The following is a 20402-nucleotide window of genomic DNA, read 5'->3' on the forward strand; positions in this document are numbered from 1 at the left end:
AATAGTCAATATAAGAAGATTAAAGAAGCTAGTGATTATTTTGAACCTTTCTATATTGATCTGCTGAATTTAATGGGAAGGGATTATAATAAATGCATTGGTGATGTGTAAGCAAATCATCGATCAGAAATGTGAGTCAATAAAAAAAAGAGGTGTTCGAATCCTGCATAGATTCGCTAGAAAAGTAGATTAAAAGAAGCCAGTCATTATTTGAATAATAACAATTCGGTAATAACCTGCTGAATTGATTGTGAAGGGATTATAATTAAATATGCGGGTGATGTATAAGCACATCGCCCATCAAAAAATAAATAAAACCAATAGGTATTAAATTCATATATACATAGATTCAGTAGAATAATACACTGGCTGTCGTCTTTGTTTGCTAGGCAAGAGGAACTGGGTTCGATCCCCAACGTCCTCAACCTCAGCCCTGGGCATCCTTGAGCTAGATGGCCACTCCCTACCTGCTCCTTAATGACTTAAGTCGCTGTAGGTCACTTTGGATTGAAGCGTCTCCTAGTGAACAGTAGTGAAAAGATGAAGACAGAGTACCTGCCACAGGAGACCTGGGTGACCGCTGCGCCCCAGAGTTCAGCCACCACACGAGGGGTCAGCTCATTCAGCAGAGAGTTGTGTCCCAGCTGCCCACAGCCACCGCTGCCAAAGGTCAACACCACGCCTCCCTAAAGGAACACACAAGGAAATCAAATATTTTTTTATTGAGTTCACAAAATGGGACTATGGAAATTAGATGTGATTCGGACTCTTAATTGTTTTTTTTACACATGGCTTAATGCAATCATTAAGGACGAGAAGAATATTTGAATATACCAACCTTTGTCAGAACAGCAGTGTGTCTTTCACCACAAGAAATGGAAACGGTCTTCTTAAGGTTGAGACACTCAACTGTCACTGGAGTAGATTTGTCTGAAGACATGATTTGAAATACAATTTCATTCACACATTTAAAAGATTCTCCAAGTTTAGTTCACATAATCTCCAGGATAACAGTTTATGACCAGATGAAGTCGACGGTATTTGTCCTTTTATAGTGAGAAATATATAACATTAAGATATAAACTCTGTTATAGGCTGTATTGGGATTAAAGGCAAACCAGTGTGTTACCAAGTGAGCAGATCATCACTTGATCGGCTCTAAGGAAACAAGCAACTCAACAAAGCAACGTCCTATCATCAGCCTTATCATGACTAATGAGGTTATTTAGTCAGAATCTCTAAACTAAAGAGAACATTCCTACAGGCCTTATACCTGTCGTGTCTCCAAGACCCAGTTGCCCAGCGTCATTCTGCCCCCAGCCGAATACGGTTCCAGAGACAGACAAGGCCAGAGTGTGGGCTCCCCCAGCGGTGACCTGGACTAGGGGTACCCCTGACAGGGCTGCCACTGGTGTAGGGGACGGGACGACAGAAGTCTCTGGAAGGGTGAGACCAAGTTGCCCCCGAGCGTTGCTGCCCCAAGACAATGCTTGTCCATCTGAAAGCAATATGTATAGGCCACATTAAAATGACAAATGGTTTTGGTTGTATTCTTAACTAAACTTGGTTAAATCTATCGAGCTGGTCAGACCTATAGCCTACCTTCAGTTAAAACTATGGAATGTTGGTCTCCACATGCGACCTGAATTATCCTTTTTTTTATGAAGTTTTGGAGCGATCTGAATCACAGTGAAACAAGGAAACACTTGTGTTGAATATCGTTAAAACGTATTAGACAAACCTTTCCAATTTTGTCACAGCAATGACAATACGATGACGAAGACATCACCTTGGAATGGCGGATGCACCGAGTTCCACATAGACGACAGAGCCATCCCGGGACAGCAGGAGAAGAATAGAGTCTCCTGAACTTGAAGCTACAACGTGTTTGCACTTGACGCTCTCTAGAAAAAAGTAATATAGTGAGGAGCATGGACATCATGCCCAGGAAAACAGTTGTGTTGTTTATTCGAATATTTGTAAAGTCCTAGTTGTTGTTTTTGAACAGATTATCAAATGCAATAGGCCTATTTCTCATAATGCTGGTCGGTTATTTTTTACTTATAACCAGATAGACTACTTGGTGCAAAAGCTACTCACTGGTTTCACTGAATGTCACAATTCCATCTTGGTCCCTTTGCCGCCGAAGAAAGTATGAAGTTCCATCACTTTTGGAAAACGCTACCGTTGAATTAGTTGCAGAGAAACTCGTTATTATTGGTTTGGTCGTTGGTACGAACTGAATTCCATTCTCCGAGGCTCCGTTTTCTGCTAAATCATTTGGCTTCGCTAAGTTAATTTCTCCCCATAAAAACATTACTGCTTTCTAGATGTGTCCACCGGCTACCTCAAATGCAATAGCCCAGCTCAACTCAAAATAGACAAGCTCAATTAAATGCACCCCCAACCAGAATCGAAACTGAAACTGAATATTATCTGTTTTTTTGAATTGAAACTCTAAACCCTAACAAAGAATGACGACACACCCGCATGCTGCCCTTACAAAGCTCCATCAGCGCAAATTAAAGAATGTAACTTCAATTGTATAAAAAAACTATTTGTGTTTGCGATATAATTTGTATGTTTGTGTTGCTTTCGATGAATGGCTCAACAATAATAAGAGAGGGAAAGGCTTATATCCCGTTAGGATGGACTGTTCCTGAAATTGGGATAGATAAACAAATAAATTAAACCATAACATACAGTGCTGCTTTGAGTTTCATGACTAGGCCTACTTGGAACGGGTCCCTGATGCTGCTTTTATTAAGGGGAATTGAAGAATTTAATCCCTTCAAGCAGGGGCGTTTCTAGGTTCCTGAAATACCTGGGGTTTAGGGCAAATTTCAATTTCAGAAGGCTTTGATTAAATTTACAAAATACGCAGTTTATTATAGCTTTAAATAGCTTCCTGGCTGCTATGCTGAAAATCTAAAGTTCCATTCAAGTTATTTCAGAGTAAAATGAATACAAGTGAGACAGACCTTTCATCTATACATATATATATATGACTGGAGATAGTATAGGTTATTTCACTTGAGGTGGTCTGGTTCTGTTTTAAAATCGTTTATTCTCTTGCCAGAAGGAATATCTAGAAGGACTAGGCTACTTTAAACAGCCTAGTGACGTCACTGCCTTCAAGGTCCTAGTAAACAGAAGTTGTTAATACAAAGCCCTGCATATAACAAATGAACTAGATGACTTCATCGGGAAGTAGAAGCGTCACTTCTCAATTTACTTGAGTCAGAATTATTTTATTTCCCAGGTATATTTGCAAATACAGTGAAAAGTAAATGCGTTAATTGTGAAAAGCATGTGTTGTAAAATGTAATTTGTTAAGAATTATAGTTAATTCAACAGAAACTTTTTTGCTAAGACATTAGCCTTTGACCACCAGTGTACATAGTTGCATAGAAAGTCACTCAAAAAGTAAATCTTATTAATCAATTAACCTTGTAGTCAATACCTTTTTACATTCTGAGAGTAATCAAAGCAGCAACATTATTCAATAAATTTCCAACATATAATCACATGTCTACTGTACAATTGAAAATGAATACTATCACTAGTCCGTTGTTAATGCAGGTGATCATATTAATATGTCGTTTACTTATTCATGATGATTTCTTCATAACATTATTAATTCATGGTTCTTGGTTTACCAAGAACAATGCAGTGTTACCTGTGTAAATACAATAACATAAGCATCCAATCGGATAGTGTTGTGCCTGAACGCGTTCATTGAACGATAGTTCATGAACTCGTTCATATTTTGGGCGAACATGAACCGAACGTACTGTATTACTGCCTGATGAACGTTACTGTGAACTCATTCATTCTGGGGGCTGTGAACAGCCCGCTCACGTGGCTTAACTTCGTTCAATAGGGTGGTTATTTGTTTATCAACACGGCGGATGCGCGTGCAGAACGCCGTCTTGTTTGACCGGTTGCCATGGTTATATCCGTGTGGTTAATTTGCAGTTGCGGTGTTGTCAGCTTACTGTTACATTAAACTGTAATCAGAAAACACGGTTATATGCTATAGACCCTATAGTATCTGTCGTATAAAGGCTGGGACGAATTTCAAATTATAAATATGTACACTTTATATTGAAAGTATAGACGTCACGATTCCAATTCAAACTAATGGCGAGGTGATTATTCTTCAAAACGAGAGCTGTTCAATTGTTAAAAATGAATTAAACTGTAATCAGACAACACGGTTATATGCTATAGACCCTAGAGTATCTGTGGTATAAAGGCTGAGACGAATTTCGAATTATAATTATGTACAATCCATAACGTTAGCTCTCTGGCTCATAGCTCAGCAGACTAGAATGCCTCCTAGAATCATTGCTTGTTGGCCGGAGACGGAAAGGGGGGCTGTTTATGTTTGGTTGTAGTCTTTTCCCTCGGTTCTCCGTCCCAACAGTAGGGCTAGAACCGAGCGAAAAGACTACAACCAAACGTGAAGACCCCCCCTTTCCATTTCTGCCCAACGAGCAAAAAGTCTTCCAACCGAAATCAATGGGATTTACACGACAGAAACTGTGTTTCGCTACGATACCTGATTCAACCACTCTATTTCATCCTAGACAAACCACAAGGAGGCTCTTTGGAACCGTGAACTTAGTTAAAAATTATGAATTATGAGCGTTTAACTGAACTAGTTCATTTTAAAATTTGTGAACTGAACTTTGAACTAGTTCACGTAGAAAGTGAACTTTCCCAACACTGCAATCAGCATGGCATTGCATAAAACTGCAAACTTAGACTGTTAGCTTTTTTTCTCTTATGGAACGAAGCCATTAAGCTTTACACATTGTAAAAACGTTGCCTTGAATACTGTCCATCTGTTAATGATCATTGTTGTTGGTTGCTAGCTTAGCACATACCAGCTCCCTCAGTGTTTCCCCTATATACATGATGAATTTTATGTTTTTTTTTTTTTTTTTTTGCATGATGAATTTCATGAATTTCTTTTTTTTAACGAGAGAAGAGGAGAGCTTCAGCTTATCTCTTTAAAATACTGTCACGATCCTACTGTTGGGTAATGTTATTTTGGTGGGAAACTGGTTGTCGTGCTAACTGTGGGAGTGGCTCCCTTGATTGGCCTTGATTATGGTCACCTGAGGGATCCAAGATGGCGGACAAAAGCAAGATTGGTCTGGATGGACAGCAAACCCCCAGGAACAGTGCCTACTTCCGCATTCCACCAGTGCTCAGCGGCCAAGCCTGGTATTGCAGCTGTTTAAGCGGGCTGTGGACCGGTCCCTCGATTCAAGGGACCCAGAAGTAGATATCTCCGTTCACTGCAATACAAGTAGGGAACAGGAATGTGTCTCCGCAAAAAATGTCTGGATAGTTTTTTCTTTTCAAAACGCCACCTCAAGCGTTTTATTAGCCGTTCTCTCTAATTATTTTTTGCTGGAGAAGGAGGGGTGTGCAGCTGAAAGGAGTCGTAGTGAAACAAATGTTGTTTCAACCTGGCATCCGAGAGGGCCTAGTTCAGTGCTCCGTTAACGTGCCCGATTTTTAGACTGGTTCATCTGCTGCTCAATAACTCTCACGGTCCTCTGCTTGCGATCATTGTGATTCACCATATATTGATCCAATTATTCAAAAGATCCAAAGGCAAAGAACAGGTGCATTACGGTATCATTTTATATTATTGTTAATAGTCTAATTAAAATTTCAGCGTTGGTATTACATTTTTCATTTGCTTGTTTAGCTACCTATGTATGACAGTTATCAATGTTGGTGTATTACAATTATTAATGTGTGTAGGCCACTCCAACGTCGTTGCTGGTTCAAATGTAACTATTTATTTGTACATAAGATATTGATTGCATTTTTCGTAAATAGTTAGTTGGAAGGAATCTGTTTCTTAAGCAGTGTAACACTTGGAGCTTGCATGACTGAGCACAAGTTGGCACAAAGCACTCAAAAGTGCAAAAATACATTGTTTAATTGTAGACTTGGAGCTTGCATAACGGAGCACAAGGCATAGTTTAATAGTGCATTTATTTTTGAACAGCACATCCGATCAGTGACCTCTGTAATTTTTGTACACTTAAATGTATGCCCATCACTGAGTTTAGCTTTATCTATTATTACTTTTATTTTCTTCCCTTATTTTCTGAATGTTATGTGTATTTTGTTTTTAAGATAAAACAAGAAAAACCCAAACATATCTTATGGTCTCGTATTTATGTAAAGGTTTCATGTATTTATATGTTTTTTGCATGTTTTGACTGTCTGAGTTTGTGATGTGAGTCTTTGTTCTATGTTCCCACTCTTGGCCTGCACCTTGACGTGGTGAGTGGGCTTTAAACTAAGACTTAGTTTTATTTTTTGTTTGTTATTGATTGTTTGTCACAGTCTATCTTATTGATGATACAAAGCCTTAACTAAACCCCTTCTCTTCTGTTTGCAGAAACTGGAAACTTCAGAGTATATTTTATCTTAAGTTAGAAAATCTTTGTTTCCTCATCAGATCCCAGTCCATCATGCTCCTCTACTTGTCTGCCGTGTCACCATCATGCATCACCTCTCAGCGCCCTGGCCAGCTGCATCTTATTCGTTACTCCAGCTCTTTCCAGCTCTTTCACATAAGGGACAAACACGCGCTCCACCCAAGTGTTTTTAATATTTTATTAATTATGCATGTAAGGTGTGCTTAAGTGGCCTGAAAGGTGCCCATCAATAAAAAGCTTTTTATTGATATAACATAATGGCTCCATCAAAAGCAAAGTACACCTGCCATTTAAAGTTATCATTTATACTATCCTAGACATCTTTAATCTTATTTACATAGGCCTACAGTAGGCCTGATTTCCTCTGAATGGTTAAATATGCGCTTCATATCCAGGTAAATTCACACACTTTTGAGTAAAGCATATAAACGGAGAGGAGAGCAGAGCTCCGTCTTATCTCTTTAAAAAACAAATGTTATTTTATTTTGCCCTACGGAAGCTTCATATCAAGGTCAATTCACACACCTGAGTAAAGCATATAAACGGAGAGGAGAGGAGAGCTCCGTCTTCTCTTTAGAGACAAATATTATTTTGTGCTACGGATGCTTCATATCTAGGTCAATTCAAACACCTGTGAGTAAAGCATATGAACGGAGAGGAACTTCCGTAAAGTTGGAAATAAATTGGCAGATTCAGAGTTTGCGGTTCAATAGATCATCAGTGAAACATTGTTGCGACACAATTGACACCTCTAGCTAAGCACCTTTAGTAATGTTGTAACCTATAGAATCAGCAACAACATGGTTTTCATGCAAACAAGCCGTCTTTAGGGAACGGTGAATTGCATTGGCTTCTGTGAGCTGTAGGCTTTCAGCCGCGAGCTTAGGGACCGTCTGCAAAGTGCACAACTGAAAACGAGCACAATGGTAAAATTTCAATAGAGGCGCCATTATTGACTCTAGAGCCCCAAAATGTTTTCCATATAGGCATGGTTATTGCAACCTTTAGTTTTGAAAAATATATTTCTACTTATATTTAAGGAATTTCTTTTTAACAAAAATGTCAATATTCATTTTTAACAGCAACAATTTCAGTAGCGTCGCCACTATTGACTCTAGAGCCCCAAAACTTGTTCAACAGAAGCATTGCCTCTTTATGGTCCTACTACGACCTTTGTGGTGGGGAGAGGGGAAGATGCTTTGGTTGTTGTAGTATTTGTGTTATGTGATTTTACTGTATAGGGTGGTTGTTGATATAATATATCTTTTGTAAAATAAGTGTAAATAGTTGTTTTAAAGATTATACTTGTATTATGTTTAATCTCTCCATATTTTTCCCTGCCCATTACTGTGCACAAATGTACTGTATGTACACCCTTTTGGTGCCGGAAGACGCATAGAAACCTCCCGGCAGGGAGCGCTTTGCGAGCACACAAAAAGATTTGCAAGCGAAAAAAATCCACCGCCGCTGCTGTAGCTCAATCCTAGGGGAAACACTGTCTCTAGTACAATTAACACATGGCCAGCCTTCTACTTTGACACAATTTCAGAATTGTGTGGTCCACCGACCACGAGTAAAATTTATATGATTCGAATTATAATCAAGAAAAGTGGCAGCAAATTTGTCCAGTGATATGCCACCATACGTAGCAGTCTCGATTAGGTCAAACTATTTCATTGTAATCCAAAAGTATCACAATACTTGACCGCATGAAGGAGTTTCTGACGAAGTGTTTGGATGTTCCTGTAGTTGGGGAGAATCAAAGTCCAGTAGCATGTCGCGGCCATTGGATAGTACAGCTCAGGTTCTGGGTAACACGACAACTTGATGATTATCTTGATTGTTGAACTGCGAACTTTGGGAATTCTGTCCGTTCCAGATAGGAATTCTTACGAAGAGGAAAAGGAAGTTTTACATGTCTATTGGTTGTTATTTATACGATTTTAATTGATATAATAATGGAGGCAACCAATCAAATAGCAATAATATTGTATACAAGTATTGATGTGTTGTGTTGAGTTTATTTACTGAGGAAGTCCTTCTTCTGCTCCACGGAGAACTCTGCCAAGACAATCCAAAAGTTTTTGATGACTTCATCATTGGATGTGCAGCCTTCATATTTTGCATTCTGTAATAAAAGATACATTTTGAAGCATGAACATTTCTTACTCACACAAATATATAGATATATCTATATAAATAGACGTATACTGTGGTGTCTGGTGTATTTGAAGGGTTAGGGATGGATGTCTGACCTGTCTCAGACCATCCCAGTTGAAGATCTCCTCTCCTTTGAGGAGCGTCATGAGTTGATCAGGGAGGAACATTCTCCATGCAGGTGAAGGGCAGCCTTTAAAGAAGCCTCTCTCAAACTTCCTGAACTGATGCTTCACCGAGCGGCTGAACACCATGTCCACTTGGAGGTCCACATATTTCTGCCTGGGTTCGATACACATGTGTCTTTGAAGCATTGTATTCTGCTCTAAAATCTCATAAATAAGAACAAACGCACCAGCAACACACATGCATAGTTGCCATGCATACATACATAAACACACAGGCACACTTGCACATACATACATACATACATCGACCCACACACACACACACACACACACACACACACACACACACACACACACACACACACACACCTGTTGACTTTGGTCACTAGAATGGACTGTCCATTGGGTAGAAGATCCAAACCTTCTGCATCCTACAGAAGTAAAGTTGATGATTAAAGTGAGGAACGGTCTTCTTGCTAAGTGCTTTTCTAGCAGAATTTTAAAAAGCCTAAGCTCTTACCCCTCCAAAATCTAACTGTAGGTCCTCAACAGCCTCCTCTTCATAGTCCAACAGTTCCTTTAAGCTTCTGTTGGAATGACCGTTAAAGTAAAATCAACCCCCGTCAAATTGTAATGAAGTACAGGGAATACGCCAATACAACTAGTTTAGAATAGTACAGAATTATCAAAGAAAACCCATCAAATTATTATGAAATGGGGGTACATACAACCAGGCCTGAGTGTTCGTAGGCCCCCTGAGAGGGGATCTTACAATGAAGATGGGTAAATTATTTTCAGACATTTTGCCGTTGACGACGACGACGGGGGTTCAAGTGGCCACTGGGCCCAGCTAGTAGACCCCTATTTTATTGGCTCATGATAGGCCTCTGATCTTTGTAAGCCCAAAACAAAAAATCCCCTTGTCTTGGGCCTACGCCGATCGTGGGGCCTAGTATGAAAAAAAATATATATATTTTGCAGCTCATTATAGGCCCCCCAATCGGCGTAGGCCCTGGGGCTTCAGCCCAGGTAAGCTTGTGCATTAAGGCGGCCATGTATACAACTGGTAATATAGTGTATAGTGGTTGTATAGCATTGCATCACTTAGCATAGCATGGCATATTATATATTATAGTGTTGAATAGAAAAGCATAGTATAGTGTATTACAATAGATCATATATAGCACGGCATGTAATGTGTAGCATAGAATAGAAGTACTGTGCAACAGTTGGCGACAGCTCCATGAGGTCGTCCAGGGTTGGCTTCAAGCCCAGGAGCTTCTTGAAGAGAGCCAAGGGGAAGGGGATGTTCATCAGGCACTGGTTATACAGAGCCATGCCACAGAGCGTGCCCAGTCGGAAGAACTCATCAGTCAGCTGGGCGACCTGGAGGGGGCAGCCCATATTATAATTAGTGTCGTCATTTGACAAAACAATAAGTAATGACGGATGGGTGGATGATTGATGCATGATGAGTGGAAGAGTTGATGGATGGAAGGATGGATGGATGAGTGAATGGATTAATGGATGGATAGATGGAAGGATGGACAGATGAACAGAAACATGCTACATTTTCCCACCATTGAAAATATGTTGAAAAGCCGTTGATCCATTCGATAAAGATGTTAGAAAATCTTTCAAATGCACAATTGAACAGCGGATAGTTTAACAAAATCAACTGACAATAAAATTTAAATAAAAACGAGAAAACACTGCACCTTTAATCCCTACACAAAAATAATGCATACGTACATTCTTGCTGAACCAGGCCACTCCGTGCTCGTTCACTTCCAGTATTTGTGGTTCTGCCTTCTGAAGTTCTTTAGCAAGGAGGTGAAAGAACTCCATTGACACACCTCCATCATCAACACCATCTTCCCCATTAAACTTCACCTGTAAACATAAGAGGTTTTGCAGGGAAAAGACCTTGAGAAATGTATTACAATTTAAATTGTAATCCCTGGATTCAGAACACTAGAGAATCGTGACTGGTGCGGTAATGTTACACTGAAGTCCAATGAATTAATACATGATAAAAAAATGACCTATTACATCAGTCATCCAATGTAATTGGAAAAATTAACTAACGAGAAAAATGAACTCTGCAAACACATTTAGCTAGATTTACCCCAATGATGGTTAGATTGATCAGAATTGCACCAACTTTATTACCATGGACGTTAACTGGGGAAATGCGTTGCTGACCAACCTGAAGCTTTGATTTTGGGTCATGGGATGACGTCCGCAGAAATTGAAAAGTGTCCTGCTGCACTGTCCCCCGGTTGACATTGAATTGAAAGACTCCTGCCTGCAAATACTGATATACAGAGTGGAGGTGAAGTCAAGAGCAGGTCAAGTCAAATCCATTCACACTATAGTATAGTCAAGTATGGTATAGCGTATGGAATATCACAGCATAGTATAGCACTATCACTGTATGTCATGGCATTGTATGGTATGGTATTGCATAGTATAGCATAATGTAGCATATAGCTTTATTACATTTCAGCATGTTTACATGCACCGCTTAATCAGATTATAGACATTGTGTGGCATCCTAGGAGCGCAGAAATTAACAGTTTTATAGTTGCTCGTGAACCAATAATGCTATTGACTGGACTTGATTTATTGACAATATCCTTTTCAATTAATATAACCGCACCTTGATGCTATTCAGATGCCTGATCCACAGCTTCACCTTGCATTCTATGGGTAGAATGCAAGGGTACTTCACCAGGCGGAATAGGCAACTCTAGATAAAGAATAACAGAGGTATTATCTCTGATGCATACATGACCAAATTTGAGCGATCCTATTTAATATTAGTTAATGTCTTAACATCGTACCTCAATAGATTTTATGGCTGTAAGTGTCTCATCCACGGCTTCCACCAACCCCAGATCAGTATGGGATCTTTGCATTTCTACCATCCAATTGAAGAAATACATTACTCCCAACTAAGGAGTAGAGAAATAATATTGTTAGGTTCAACCGACATTAGCATATATTGCTTTATATCATTGGTTACCCAAAAGTATGAATAATGTATCAGTGACACACTCAATATTATATATCATTTAATAAACAGAAATAATAGTACAAGTAAATAATATGTTAAACATATATCAGAGAGAGAGAGAGAGAGAGAGAGAGAGAGAGAGAGAGAGAGGGAGAGAGATTTTTTTGGTAAGAAGTCCTTGAATACTCACTTTATCTATGTCTATCGTCACATGGAAAACACTATCTTCGAGGCACCGTGAACCGCTACTGCTGGCCTGCAGTCAGGACATAACTATTCAGTTATTCAGCACCACACATTCATCCAAAACGACATACATTAAATTCAGATACATGTCATTAGAGGGGAAATATCACATTTGGCTATTTTCTAATTGAAGAGACTACTGCTTCATACGGTATGAAGCAGCAATCATGCTTCATACGGTATGAAGCAGTAATCATACGTGTGGAAAAAATCAATTAAACTCTGTTATGTGCAAAAGTTGGGCATTTGACAATGTTGATCAAACCGAGAACCTTTCGGACCGTAATAGTCGAACACCACTAGCTACTTAGCTATCATTCCCCATTACTTGACTCGTCCATTTCCTCATCACACATCTCTATTTACACTAAGCATCTACCACCTGCCAGTAAACACTCACATAATGAAGCCTTTGCAAAATGTCTGCCGTCTTCATAAAGAAAACGGTTCTCGAGATGGTCCCCACATCTATGGATGAGAGGTGCTTCCTGGACACGTTGCAGAAGGTCTCGACTGCGGTTCGGAAGAAGCTAGGTGTCCAGGACCATAGTCCAACTGCAACAATCACAGACACACATACGTTTTATGTACATTGAACAGCTTTTGAAAACACATTCTAGTGCATTTTAAATGATCGGTTCTTTGGGTCTATTACCGAGGACTTCCAGTCTGTCTCGGTGCAGAGAGAGGAAGGCATCAGCCACCCTCACGGAGAGCATTTCACCAAAGTGGTCTCTGAGCAGCACTTGCAGCAGCTCCACCAGCAGGTAGTAAACCCTCAGGCCTTCAAACCCGACCGGCTGCCCAGTCAACGAGGGCAGGAGACAGTCTCGGACGACGGTCTCCACCTATAGCATCGTTCAGGACAAAGTCATTTACAGCGTTGTCAGTGTTTGACTCTGAACACAGGATGATACGTTTTATTTAATTAAAGGCAGAGAGAGGCTGGTATTTTCACTCAATGTTGCTGTACCTCCAGTAGCACTTCAGTGTTTGTTGCTAGCTTGGCCAGAGCTTTGTTGACAAGAACCAAGTCCAAGCCAGAGCAGCTGGGTGAGGTCTGGTAGTGCTTGTCAACGCTATTTTAATACATTTTGCAACAAAATAAAATTCCTATGTTGAATATTATCACCAACCTATAAAGACCACCTTGAAATCAATTTATGATAGAATGAATTTAAAATGTTTTAAAAAGCCTTACCTTCTGTCAAGAAAGCTGGCGTTCAAGGAAGATGCAGATGAGAATATATCCTTGATCTGTCTAGAAAAAAAAAAAAAAACTTCAGTAAAGGGCATATCAAATATATTAATCTAAAGAATATTTATGTTCATATTTGATTACATACTGTGATTGATTGATTGATATGGAGCTTACTTTTTGATTTGCTGCCATGATTTCGATTGCTTACACTTTGAGAGCCAGAAGTCAATGGTGTCCATATCCAGAACTGTAATAATCCCAGGAAGAACCTTCTCAGGCTCCTGTAAAACATACCAAAGATAACTAACGAAACATGTTGAATTTCTTGCATCTAAACTAAATAATGCAGATTACAAAGACACCGACCTGACTGAGAGAACAGAGGGCAAAAGATTGGTTTCCTCCAGCAAATATTCGCTGAATACTCCGGTCATCTTTTTCATGCAAAACAAACCCAACAAATAGTAAGTAGGCAGGAGACTTTAAGCAAAAACGAAAACACTAAATGAAAGTGTTCCGTCTACTCTAACTGGCTGTGCACATGTGTGACATGAACTAGTGTAGCTCGGCTTGCTGTGTGTCGTGAGTGGCTGGGTCTTTGGGATTGTCGGTAGTAAGAGAAGTTAATAATAAGTAAATACACAAAGAGTGGTATGGGCTGTCTAGCAGACAATATATTATAGGATGTGATTTTATTGATAACATTATTAAAGTCACTATTGATCAAGTATTTCCTGCTTCCTAAAGCTCCTTTACCCTCAACTTAACCCTGAACTGAGAGACTTCCTACCATGAGGCAGCAGAACAGGCAGAGGCACCGAACAGTCTGTGGTGAGCCTGTTTCCAAGCTGGCCTTCTTCTCCACGACCAAATGAATAGATCTTCTTTGTTGGGCCTACTAATGCCATGGTGTGGTTGCTGAAGAAAATTAAATAGTAAATGAAAGAAGATTAAAAGATGACATTGATTATTTGAATAATAACAATTCGGTAATAACCTGCTGAAATGAATGTGAAGAAATTATAATTAAATATGCGGGTTAAATATCCCAACGTCCACAACCTCAGCCCTGGGCATCCTTGAGCTAGATGGCCACTCTCTACCAGCTCCTTAATGACTTAAGTTGCTGTAGGTCCCTTTGGATTCAAGCGTCTCCTAGTGAACAGTAGTGAAAAGATGAAGACAGAGTACCTGCCACAGGAGACCTGGGTGACCGCTGCGCCCCAGAGTTCAGCCACCACACGAGGGGTCAGCTCATTCAGCAGAGAGTTGTGTCCCAGCTGCCCACAGCCACCGCTGCCAAAGGTCAACACCACGCCTCCCTAAAGGAACACACAAGGGAATACACAGACTCAGCCTTTTTTATCTTTAGGGTTATATTTATATTGAGTTCCCTATGGAAATGAGATGTGATTGAGATTACTCATAAGTATTTTTTTTACGAGAATAAGATTTGAATATAGTAACCTTTGTCAGAACAGCAGTGTGTCTTTCACCACATGAAATGGAAACGGTCTTCTTAAGGTTGAGAGAATCAACTGTCACTGGAGTATATCTGTCTGAAGACATGATTTGAAATACAATTTCATTCACACATTTAAAATATCCTCCAAGTTTAGTTCACATAATGTCCAGGATAACGGTGTGTGACCAGAGGAAGTCTATGGTTTTTGTCCTTTTATATTGAGTAATATCGATATATTATTATTATAATTATGTAATGTCTCTGTATTGGGATAAAAGCGGAACCATTAAAGTGAGCAGATTATCACCTGATCGTCTCTAAGGAAACAAGCAATTCATGGTCCTATCATCAACCTTCTCATGACTAATGAGTTCATTTAGTCAGAATCTCCTGACTAAGAGAACATTCCTACAGGCCTTATACCTGTCATGTCACCAAGACCCAGTTGCCCGGCGTCATTCTGCCCCCAGCCGAATACGGTTCCAGAGACAGACAAGGCCAGAGTGTGGGCTCCCCCAGCGGTGACCTGGACTAGGGGTACCCCTGACAGGGCTGCCACTGGTGTAGGGGACGGGACGACAGAGGTCTCTGGGAGGGTGAGACCCAGTTGCCCCCGAGCGTTGCTGCCCCAAGACAATGCTTGTCCATCTGAAAGCAATATGTATAGGCCACATTATAATGACAAATGGTTTTGCTTGTATGTTGTATTCCTAACAATAGTAGGCTAAATCTAGTGAGCTGGTTAGCCTACCTTCAATTAAAACGATAGAATGTTGGTCTCCACATGCGACCTGAATGATCCTTTTTTTAAAGAAGTTTTGGAGCGATCTGAATCACAGTGAAACAAGCAAACACAAATGTTGAACATGTTTTACACCTTGCAAACAAACCTTTCCCATATTATCACAGCAATGACCAGGTCAGTTTCTTGCTATATGCAGACTTTTCTATTGCAAGGGCCGTCAAATACACAAGTGGGGCCCCAAGCTTCCATTTCAGCCATTTTTTTTATTAAGTTTTGTTTTATTAATAAAAATAACTGGTCTCCATTGGTAGTTCATTTAAAGAATCTAAAGAACCTAGATGCTCAAACAAATGAAATTAAATATATAGTTTTTGATGTAGAGGAGTCACAGTTTTTCCCATTGGTCATAATTTTGTCAGGTTTTAAATTGCTGGGGTCAACTTGAGATGCTTGGTTGGAATTTGAGAGAAAAAAGATTTTTAAGAATCTTTTCCTCTTTAAGGATTTGACCCCAGCGACATTTTGGCTACTGTCTATGCCGAGATGTAAATAACCTAGGGCTGCTCGATGATGGGAAAAATCATAATCACGTTTATTTTGGTCAATATTGAAATCACGATTATTTTTGAGCTTGAAAACATGTTGTATTTAATCAGCATCTCTCGGAAAAAATGTTTTGTAGCTGGGAACTTTGAAATTTCGCCTTAAAAAAATACACAAAATGGTCAAAAAGGAAATGTTCCAATCTAAAATGATATTAAAATATGTATCCAGCTGTTCTCCCTGTTCAGAGAAAACAAGCAACTGTATGCATTCATAACCCTTTCAGTTTTTATCCATACCTCTATGAACATGATTTGCCGCAATTATTCTACTACTTTTTTTACTAGGCCTACTCCCAACTAATTTACTCACTGAAACAGACAAAGTAAAGCCTACACATTTCTACTTTTACTTTACTGTCTGAATGTTGTAAAAGAATAATAAGAATAATAGTAATAATAATAATGATAATAAATAAATAAATAAAAAACTTGATTATCTTAATTTCGTGATCGTTTGTCACTAAAATCAAAAATTGCGATCAAAATTCGATTAATCGCCCGACCCTAAAATAAGCCATGATTTTTCTTCAACTCAACCCCTCTCACGGTGTAGGCGTGTCACGTAATTTGGCAGTTGGCGAGCAATTGACATCCATCCTATTTCAAACAAGTGTTTAGAACACAAAAGGCAGAGAGTGACATTTGAGCCAGGGGGGGGGAGAAAATAATCATTGTAACAGCTGAGACCTGGCCTACCACTTGGGGAACACAGCCCGAGCACATATGGACAAAACAAGCATGCTAAATAAACATATGTTTATTTTTACAGCAGATTTTAAATTACATTTTTAACAATTTAACAATTTGAAAAATGTAAAGCCAATCACGGCACGGCAGTCTTGATTAAACTATAATGTAAAAGTAAACAATCAGTTGCCACCCAAATACCCAATACCATTTAGGCAATCTTTATTGCAGCGTTGCACGGCAAGATGTTTAGACTGATGCAGCAGTCATTTTCGTTTTTTGTGTCCTGCTTATGCTTTCACAATGTTCTTTTTTTATTTTTTTATGCAAATACCTGCTTCAGCCACCATGGGGTGCTCTCCCTGCCCCCGCAAACTGCCTATGCTAGCACGTCTCATTGCTGATTCATTTTTAGAATCAGCTATGAGATGTAAGCAATACAAGCTGCTCTGACCTGGTCGCCCACAAACCAACAAATCCAAAAAAATTATATTGTGTTTTTACATGCCACTTCGCATGCTCCCAGACTTAGAAACTGAGAGGCGTGCAGCTAGAATCCTGAGTGAAGGAATTCTTTGAATAAAATTGACCCCTCTCAAGAAACCTCTCATCCCTCGTCTCCCTCCTCGGCCCGCCCTTCCCCTCCAACATGACCAAGGTTATATTTTTTTTCCATTTGAGCTACACTGGAGTGACACAAATGATGATTGCCTGTGAAATTAAGAATGAAAATGTTTTGGGATGTGTATGCATCTTCACTAAATAGTATCTGTGGAAATTGTAGGCTAAAAGTGTGCAAATGCTCAACATAGTTATTACAGGCCTCATTTTATTCAGTCAGACTTAAAACATGCATAATAATATTAGCCAATAGAGTTTTGTGCACATCCTCATCCTTGCTGGTTTGGAGGTTGTTACCCGTGTGTGTGTGTGTGTGTGTGTGTGTGTGTGTGTGTGTGTGTGTGTGTGTGTGTGTGTGTGTGTGTGTGTGTGTGTGTGTGTGTGTGTGTGTGTGTGTGTGTGTGTGTGTGTGTGTGTGTGTGTGTGTGAATTGCCTTTTTAGCCTTTGTTTTCAAATAATGCTATGAGTAGACTTGGTAATAATAATAATAATAATAATCATGATGGACCGCCATGGCCAAAAATACCATGGCCATGTTTTGGTCCCAGTTCAGCCCTGGCCAGGACATTTTGCATAGAGTCCCCAAAAAGCTAGACATGCTCCTGGCAATGACTATGCGACGACGAAGACTTCACCTTGGATCGGCGGATTCACTGAGTTCCACACCGAAGACAGAGCCATCCCGGGACAGCAGCAGAAGACTAGAGTCTCCAGAACTTGAAGCTACCGCGTGTTTGCACTTGATGCTCTCTAGAAAAGAAAAAAATAGTCAGGAGCAGGGAAATGGAGCAGGGAAATATTGGGTGCCATTTGTAAACCTTTACGCCCCCCCCCCCCCCCCCCCTAACCCCCCACATTTACATAAAATATAGATATTCAAATTGCAAAAGAAGTGAAGCACGTTTTTGAGAAGCAAAAGTTTACAAACGGCCCCTCATAGGAAAATGTATTGTATCCAGAATTGTATCCAGACAGAGTAGCCTACTTGGACCTAAATGTACTCACTGGTTTTACCGAATCTCACATTTCCATCTTGGTTCCTTTGCCGCCGAAGAAAATATGAAATTCCATCATTTTTGGTAAACGTTACCGTTGATTTAGTGGCAGAGAAACTTGTTATTATTGGTTTGCACGTTGGTACGAACTGAATGCCATTCTCTGATTTGATTTCCGACAATACATTTGTTTTCGCTAAATTAATTTCTCCCCATGAAAACATTATGTCTTTCTAGATGTGTCCACCATGACAGCGAACCTCATTATGCAATATCCCAGCTCACCCTAGCTCAACTCAATGCATCCCTGCCGGAATCGAAACAGAAACTTACTGCTGAACACTTTTCAGGAATTGAAACCATAACCAAGAATGACGGCGCCCCCGCACGTTGCGCTTAAATAATTCCATAACGCTAATTAAAACATAACTTCATTTAAATTGTGTAAAAACTAAATGAATAGGCCTAACTAAATATAATAAATTAACGATGTCGTTGTGAAAAAAATACTGTGTGTGTGTGTGTGTGTGTGTGTGTGTGTGTGTGTGTGTGTGTGTGTGTGTGTGTGTGTGTGTGTGTGTGTGTGTGTGTGTGTGTGTGTGTGTGTGTGTGTGTGTGCGCGTCATATTGCAGCAGTCTAAAGATTCATCTTTATCTTGCTGCTCTTCTGTATCTCTTTCGCTCTCAAAGTATATGATCACCTCCTTAATTGCCATGTCTTTCGTTCCGTTGCAGTTGCGTTACATAACGGTCACTTCTCCTTGTCGGTAACGGTCGTAATTAACTGCTAAAATAGACATTGATTTCATGAAACGGAATAGCCTACTCCTTTCGATGATTGCTAAAAAATAATAAGGAAGGGGAGAGGCATATAACCCCGCATTGAGAGGTCCGGTTCCTGAAGGTGGGATCAAGTGTTCATAGACAGGGCCGGCCCTGTACACCTGGGGGCCCTAAGCAGGATCATTTTTGGGCCCTGCTTTGCGGTTGATAAAGTTGTTTTGCCAGAGAAAACAAACTGTGCCGTATGTATTCATAACCCTTTCAGTTTTTATCCGTAGTTCTTTGAACATGACTTGCCGCACAGTGGCGTATGCAGGACATTTTTACTGGGGTGGCCAAGATGGGACACAAAGCTAGTGTGGGGTGGCCATGGCATAGCGAAGTTTAATACATACACGTACGCAGCCAACTGCGGTTCGAATCCCGGTCCTTTGGTGCATGTTGCATCCCCTCTCTCTCCCATGATTTCCTGTCTCATAACTGTCAAATAAAGGTGTCTATGCTGGTAAAATGACTTCTTTTTTTTAAAGTCATTTTTTAAATTCCATTACCACCTATCACAGTCCTCAAGTATATCTGGTTATTTTAACATGTCTATTTTTAATCAGTAATTATGTTCAGAATAAGGTACACATTTTCTAAGAGCCATTTCCTTATAGTGGATTAAAGTCCTCATCTCTTCACAAGTTAAATTAGAGTAGCAAATTTCAACTGCTCTTAACTCATCCTATATAATAACATTAATCAGCTCATCATCTGTGTCACCTGTATTGTTACCTGTGTTCGCTTTACTAATTGAGGCGCCATCTTGTGGTTACATAAAACACAGCAATCCAGGCAACAGAACAAACCAAAATGCTTTAAGATAGACCTTATTAAAAAGTGTATCTGTAAGCAAAGGATAAATTAAGCTTGTAAGGAAAAAAACAGAAATATTTGTTGTTCTTTACATGCTTAGTTTATGTTATTATTTAGCTTAGATATAATTTGTTGGAGATACTGGAATTAGATTTTTTTGGTTTGTTCTTTGCTTTGGTGTGTTTTTATTTAACCACAAGATGGCACCTAAATTAGTAAAGCAAACATAGGTAACAATACAGGTGACACAGATGATGGCCTGATGACTGAATAATGTTATTCTAGGATGCCTTGTGATGTATGAAAATGTGCAAAAAGTGGGTTTTCAACCCAGACAGTATTCATGTCCAGGGCCCTGATGAAGGTATAAACGTTGGCTTTGATTCAGCATAAATTATGACGTTTATTTAAATCAAAC

At 39.7% G+C, this 20402-nt stretch overlaps 1 protein-coding gene across 8 annotated transcripts in view; it reads right to left on the reverse strand.

The window, feature by feature from the left end:
• The window catches only part of LOC115540137 (probable E3 ubiquitin-protein ligase HERC3), a 43912-nt gene that overhangs the window by 8036 nt on the left and 15474 nt on the right, over positions 1–20402 (reverse strand). For 3 of the 8 annotated variants that reach the window (XM_030351161.1, XM_030351156.1, XM_030351152.1), the window contains exons 1-6: positions 2101–2429; positions 1790–1904; positions 1603–1679; positions 1274–1498; positions 839–930; positions 556–686 (exon numbers count right to left, since the gene is read on the reverse strand). In XM_030351161.1, the coding sequence (XP_030207021.1) occupies positions 556–686; positions 839–930; positions 1274–1498; positions 1603–1679; positions 1790–1904; positions 2101–2317 (857 nt within the window). In that variant the 5' untranslated portion in view covers positions 2318–2429. Of the gene's footprint in view, positions 1–555; positions 687–838; positions 931–1273; positions 1499–1602; positions 1680–1789; positions 1905–2100; positions 2430–6634; positions 8362–8501; positions 8602–8728; positions 8934–9127; positions 9190–9278; positions 9346–9977; positions 10145–10510; positions 10652–10967; positions 11076–11420; positions 11511–11604; positions 11716–11967; positions 12034–12423; positions 12579–12678; positions 12872–12996; positions 13103–13224; positions 13285–13398; positions 13506–13590; positions 13659–14014; positions 14143–14415; positions 14547–14691; positions 14784–15112; positions 15338–15440; positions 15518–17983; positions 18099–18353; positions 18641–20402 lie in introns of those variants that run through there. The other 5 variants (XM_030351155.1, XM_030351162.1, XM_030351159.1 and 2 more) reach the window with 5 other exon arrangements.

The sequence above is a fragment of the Gadus morhua genome, chromosome 3 (assembly GCF_902167405.1).
Source record: "Gadus morhua chromosome 3, gadMor3.0, whole genome shotgun sequence".
NCBI lineage: Eukaryota > Metazoa > Chordata > Actinopteri > Gadiformes > Gadidae > Gadus > Gadus morhua.